General features: G+C 41.1%; 1 protein-coding gene across 2 annotated transcripts in view; it reads left to right on the forward strand.

Moving 5' to 3' along the window:
• The window catches only part of B3GALNT2 (beta-1,3-N-acetylgalactosaminyltransferase 2), a 32,136-nt gene that overhangs the window by 22,779 nt on the left and 3,202 nt on the right, over nucleotides 1-6,155 (forward strand). The window contains exons 8-11 of one of the 2 annotated variants that reach the window (XM_083433909.1): nucleotides 667-850; nucleotides 2,843-2,968; nucleotides 4,197-4,356; nucleotides 4,876-4,932. In XM_083433909.1, coding sequence (XP_083290035.1) covers nucleotides 667-850; nucleotides 2,843-2,968; nucleotides 4,197-4,356; nucleotides 4,876-4,932 — 527 coding nt within the window. The remainder of the gene's footprint in view (nucleotides 1-666; nucleotides 851-2,842; nucleotides 2,969-4,196; nucleotides 4,357-4,875; nucleotides 4,933-6,155) is intronic. The other variant, XM_083433910.1, reaches the window with a different exon arrangement.

Here is a 6,155-nt window from a genome sequence, read left to right on the forward strand (position 1 = left end):
TAAAGTTAGTTGACCCCTGACAGATCTCCCTGAGATACTGTATGACTCTGGGGTTATGCACCTTGTAGTCAGCTACCACAATCCTGGAACACCCCATCTGACGGAAACTAGTTGCAACTTCTTTGATAGCTTATAAATAGCTCTGGCAGAAAGCGCAAAGCCGCCAGGCCATACTGCATCCTAGCTCTCAGGTGTGATTTGGACTTTTCTTGTGTTCTGTGGGACAGAGAAGCTTCAGCACAGCCCTTGGGGGGTCATTTTCCAATATGTGAAGATAATCGTTTCTTTCAGTATTTAGCAAGGTGAAGTAGAAGTACATTGGATGTTAAATATTCTTGAGAATCTCAGAATTCTCATCTTGCAGAGACCTTTTTTTTAATACCCTTTGCTTAAGAATGGAATATTCCTTTTGCAAAGTAAAGTGTATTTTTAAAAAATCTAGGAAAGATAATTATTTTTCCAATGCATCCTTGGCCGCAACCTAATTTTCACTGATTTTCACTTATGAGTCTTTGTCTTAAGAAGCTGTTAATTTTCAATCTAGTTACGTTTTTGCTGATATTTTAAATATGTGAGAAAACCTATAATCAGTTCTACAGAGTGATCATTTCAATGTTAGACACATATGATTTCTGAAAGCTTACCATTTTCTTATCTCATTATCAGAGGGAGAGGCACTCCTAAAAAGCCTACAGAGTCGCCCTGAAAGATTCACGCATCATATAAATAAACTTGAAGAGGAAGATGCCTTATTGAAAGTAGAAAGCAACACTTATGATGATATTGTTTTTGTTGATGTAATTGATACATACAGAAATGTTCCGGCCAAATTACTGAACTTCTATCGATGGTAAGTTGGGAGAAATGTTTGAGGGTTTTGCCTGGTTTATCTGGTGCAGAATTATAAATGCCTTGATGTTGTGGATTATTTGCAGGTGTGAATGAACTGTAACTTGAAATGACCGTGGGCCTTTTTAAAGATTTCAATACAATTGAAGTGTGCATATTTCCCCACTGTGTATGTGCATGTCTGTTCCCTGATTGCTCTCCTCCTTGTGGGGCCACATTTTCCCAGTAACAGATGTATGTTATATTAAAATAAAATTGATTCCCCAAATTTCTATGTCCTTTGCTGCTATGCTTGCCACATGAAGTATGACAGCATGATATATTCTTGACAATTATATTACATACATACGACAAACTTCTCCCCTCCCCAATCCTTCATATTTACATTATTGCTTTTCCTCCTATTTTTCCTCCTATTTAAGTATCATAATAGTTGTGCATTCCTTCCTACACAGTGCCATATGTAGGGTCATTAAAAGCATTGAGAAGTCTCCCTACCCTCTACTCTCTGTCCTATTTAATGCGTCCTTTGGGGGTTTTTCAAAATTAGAAAAACAGCCTGCATTCCTCCTCTCCAGTGCTAAAGTATACTTCTGTTCAATTACAAGGGTAAACAGGAGCCTGGCTTTCCCTTTTCCAGAAGGCTACCACCTTCACTTTCCTAATGTAAGGGTGGGATATTGCACTATTTGCCCTCTATCACATCTTAAAGGAGTATCCTACTATTAATAAAATATTATTGGAGCCCCCCCCCCTTTTCTTTTTCTTATATGGGTTTCAGTGAGTCTTAATTAGAACAAACAGTTGCCTCCCAGTGCCAGAAGAGGAATATGAAAGATGACAGCATTTCTTATTAGGCTGAAGATGACAAACATTTCAGAATTAGAGCTCTTTATTTTTAACTGCTGTCGGAGAGGGAATTTCAGCTCCTGTGGATTATCATGCAATGGTGCTGGGCAACTGAAAAGTTGCATTCCTTCCTCAATGCAGCCATTAAAGCAAGGGGCCAGAACCTTTGGGGCCAATGGGATGTTGAGTGTGTCCTCCTGCCATGGTGGGGGGCATGCCCAGTGGCAAAATACCCATTGGAAAGAAGGCAAACTGGCGACACTAAAAGGCAAGTTACTTCCCAAGAACCAGAGTAAAAGGGTGACGTCTTTTTCCCTTACCCGTGCCTCCTTCTCCCCTTCCGCTGTCCTACTCCTTGTTGCTCCCCTGGTGCTGGCAGGAAGGGGCTCCTTTTGCTCTTATTGCACCTTTCTTCAGGGTGACTAGGGACGCGGGTGGCGCTTGGGTAAAACCTCAGCGCCTAGGACTTGCCGATCGCATGGTCGGCGGTTCGAATCTCCCGTCGCTCGGTCCCAGCGCCTGCCAACCTAGCAGTTCAAAAGCACCCCCAGGTGCAAGTAGATAAATAAGGACCGCTTACCAGTGGGAAGGTAAACGGCGTTCCGTGTGCTGCACTGGCTCACCAGATGCAGCTTGTCACGCTGGCCACGTGTCTGCGGACAGCGCTGGCTCCCGGCCTATAGAGTGAGATGAGCGCACAACCCTAGAGTCTGGCAAGACTGGCCTGAATGGGCAGGGGTACCTTTACCTTCAGGGTGACTGGATATGTGCAGCTTTCTGCTGTCTTTATTTTTCTGGAGTACCTCTAGGCTTTAGGGCTGGATGTGGGAAGGGTAAGAGTGCTGCATGGGTGCTGCACTGGGAAAACCTGTATTAAAGGTATAGAAGCTGAAATGTTGAAACATTGATCATCCTATTGCATCAGACCTGTTTCAGTGTAGTTATTACAGCAGTTTCAATGCATTTTAAGGGACTTTTGTAGTATTTACTCATTTTATTTATTTATTGGATTTGCATTATGCCCTATACCCACAGGTCTCAGGGCAGTTCACAGAGTAAAATTGGAATATTAAACCACAAAATGCATAATCAAAATAAAAACAACAACCCAATAATAGTCTCATTGTTTTTTATTTGGCTATAGGACAGTAGAAGCAGCTAGTTTCAACGTATTGCTGAAGACGGATGATGACTGCTACATAGATTTGGAGGCTGTGTTCAACAGAATAAAGCTTAAAAACTTAAGCAGACCAAATACTTGGTGGGGAAAGTATGTTTGTTTGCATTTAAATAAATTGTTTACACCAGTAGTGTTTCTGCTGCAGTACAGTTTCATAGGCAATAGGTATCCTTGCACTGAAGGAGCTTATGGTTGAAGAATAATGGGGAGCATAGGGGATATTTTAAAGCCAAAAAACAAACACCAAATATTGTTTTTAAATGTTTGTTTTATTTTCATTTTGTTGCAGAGTATAAGTGAGCAAGCATGAACACACTAATCACAGAAAGTATGTTTAAGGAAATTTGCAACTCTAGTTGCAATTTAAGGGTCCAAGCCATGCTTGAACCACTATTTTGATTTGCATTCTATATAAACCTCTAAGTGCAGAATCAAAGACATAGATAGCATAAATGATAGATAGCCTAAATGATGGATGGTTTTCCATTTGTGGCATCCTGCTTGTACAAAGATTTCTGCTTGTGCTACCAGACCTCCCCCTTATCTACAACATCTGCTCTGGGCAAGGGAAGGAAGGAAAGTCCCATTGCATCTACTGGTGCTTGCCCTATGAGTTTCCTTATGGGTTCATTCAGATATGAAGTATATTTAATAAGCAGCTGAACTGCAGAATCAATACTGCCTACATGCTCCAGAGATTGATTTGCATGATAATGTATTGGTTTGTTTTCGGGGCTGGTTTCTGGTATCAGTCTTCGCTTGCAATTTCTCTAGATTTCCTCATGATGCCTTTGCTTAGACTGGCAAAAATGCTGGGTGGGAGTGAAGGTGGATGTCAAAGCTTTTTCTAGAGGTATCAGTAATTCCCTTGATACTGTAAAGGAGGCAAATATAAGCAGGGAGATGGGGAAAGAAGAGAGGTTAACTAGCCTTCGTTGTTTATTCATGAATCCTGTGATAAAAATTTTTTTTCCTGTACTACAAGGTGAATGATTTCACTATTTCACAGCGCCGACAAACCCCCACAAAAATAGAAAAATAAAATTGTAAAGAACTTTAAAAGCCAAAAAGTGGGGCACATAGGGGCTACTTTTCTACTTGTATATTGAAAAAAAGGAACAGGTGGCAGCACAAAAATTGCAAGTTGCTGCCTGAAAGATTAAATGGGTCAACATGAGAGTGAGCTGCTTCTCTGTAGGGACTAGTCCTGATGATTAAATTGTCTAGTTGCCAGTCCTAGAGAAAGGGTTTCCTCCCCCTTAGTCAGAATTAAAGAGCTATTAATATTCTGTCAAAATAACTTGATTTTGGTCTCAAGTTTCAGATTAAATTGGGCCGTCGACCGCACTGGGAAGTGGCAAGAGCTGGAGTATCCAAGTCCTGCATACCCAGCCTTTGCTTGTGGATCTGGTTATGTAATTTCCAAAGACATTGTAGAATGGCTTGCAAGAAACTCAGAGAGATTAAAGATATATCAGGCAAGTATTTTCACAGGAGGAATGGAGATAGGTTTGTGTATATGTAATCCTATTTATTTTATAAACAGACATTCCATTTTCCCCCAGCCTAACATTCTAATATTGGGATTGAGAGTTGTTGTTGTTTTGGAGGAGTCCATTCCAAGAGCTTCTATATGGATATGTGAACTCTGCAGTGGCTACACAATCCCCAGGTTGGCAAGGGCTTCCCTCATTCCCTTGTTCAGGAATAAGTCCATTGTTATTAGACTTGTGAGGTTTTAGATCAAAGCCAAAAGTTACACAGCATAACACTTGGCTTGGGGGTTTCTGGTTGCATGGAAGTGCTCCATTACCTCAAATATGGATGTGATGACATCTATATGCTTCAAACACAACAACGCACCTATACACCATATTTTTACTTATGAAACTCGGCACAAGCTTAAATGATGAAGTGTGTGCCATCTTGAGTCTTTGTTGAAACTGAACTCATTTCCTCATTTTGGTTTTTATTTTGATTTAAATGTGTGCATTTAGGGTGAAGATGTGAGTATGGGTATTTGGATGGCAGCCATTGGGCCAAAACGCTATCAGGTATGTTTTTACTTGATTTGTTAAGTAACTGAGAATCCTACATACATGTACTTGGGAATCAGCGCCATTTCACTCAGTGCAAATCTGCTTAGATTGAGCTGTAAAGACTTTTAAGACTGCTAAGGAACAGATGATTGTTATTATGTCCTCATATGTAAAACCACAGAGTTCAAAGAGGGTGTACTTCCTTTTTCCCATGACTGTATTTTCCTGGTACGGCATGCTGTGTGCGTGCTTTGCTCCTCCTACAGCAGTGGTGGAAAACCTACGGCATGCGTGGCAAAGGCCACTCAAAGCCCTCTCTGTGGGCATGTGCGCCGTCACCCCAGCATGGCCATAGCTTCTGTGCTGGGGGTGGCAGGGGAGGAGAGGAGGGCTCTCTCACGCCGTCCAAAGCTTGTGGCACCAGGGCCTGGTGGGTATTGAGGGGCTGAGCACGCACTGACTTTTGATGCGTCAGGGCCTCCCACCAGTCTCTTTTTCCTACTCGGGAGGAAGCCGCCTTGAGTTCAGCAGGGCTTAACTCCAAGGTCAGTAAGCATATAAAGAAGGCAACCTAAGAAGGGGCTGCTGGGTTTACCTATTTGTTGGGCTAACAGAGAAATTCATTCTGTGGAGGCTGCGATCAAACGGCAGCCGAAGAAACAGCAAAACAACAACACGAAGAATAATATTTATTTATTTCCCACCCATATGGCCGGGTTTATTTATTTTTATGTGTGCATGCAATCATTATTCTCATATATTAAAAATTGGGAAAGGGTGGCTCTTGGTACAGCCCTCCAGTATACACTAGTGGCCCTAATTGTGGAACCTTCTGGAAAAAATGTATTTCCGAGGTTTGATGGCTCATAACACAACTCTGTTTTGGAGTAATACCAGTGGTTTTTTTCTGTGAGGACATATACCCCTAAACATTTTGTGAATTTAATGGGAGAAGAAATTCACTGTATTTATTTTTCCCAATTTGAACTGTATTTGTTTTTCCCCAGTGGTGATTTTCTTGAGTCAAAATGAGAGTACCCCTAAACATATTTTTGGAAAAAAGCACTGAGTTATACCATAACATTATATATCAATGGAAAGACAATTAAAGAAGAATGTAATGCAATAACTTTTATGGATTATTTATTACAACAGCAGTCATAAAGAAGAAACGTGAAACACACAGGAAAAAAGGAGATATACAGTGATACCTCGGGTTACATACGCTTCAGGTTACA

The sequence above is a fragment of the Podarcis tiliguerta genome, assembly GCF_965153285.1.
Source record: "Podarcis tiliguerta genome assembly, chromosome: 3".
Lineage (NCBI taxonomy): Eukaryota > Metazoa > Chordata > Lepidosauria > Squamata > Lacertidae > Podarcis > Podarcis tiliguerta.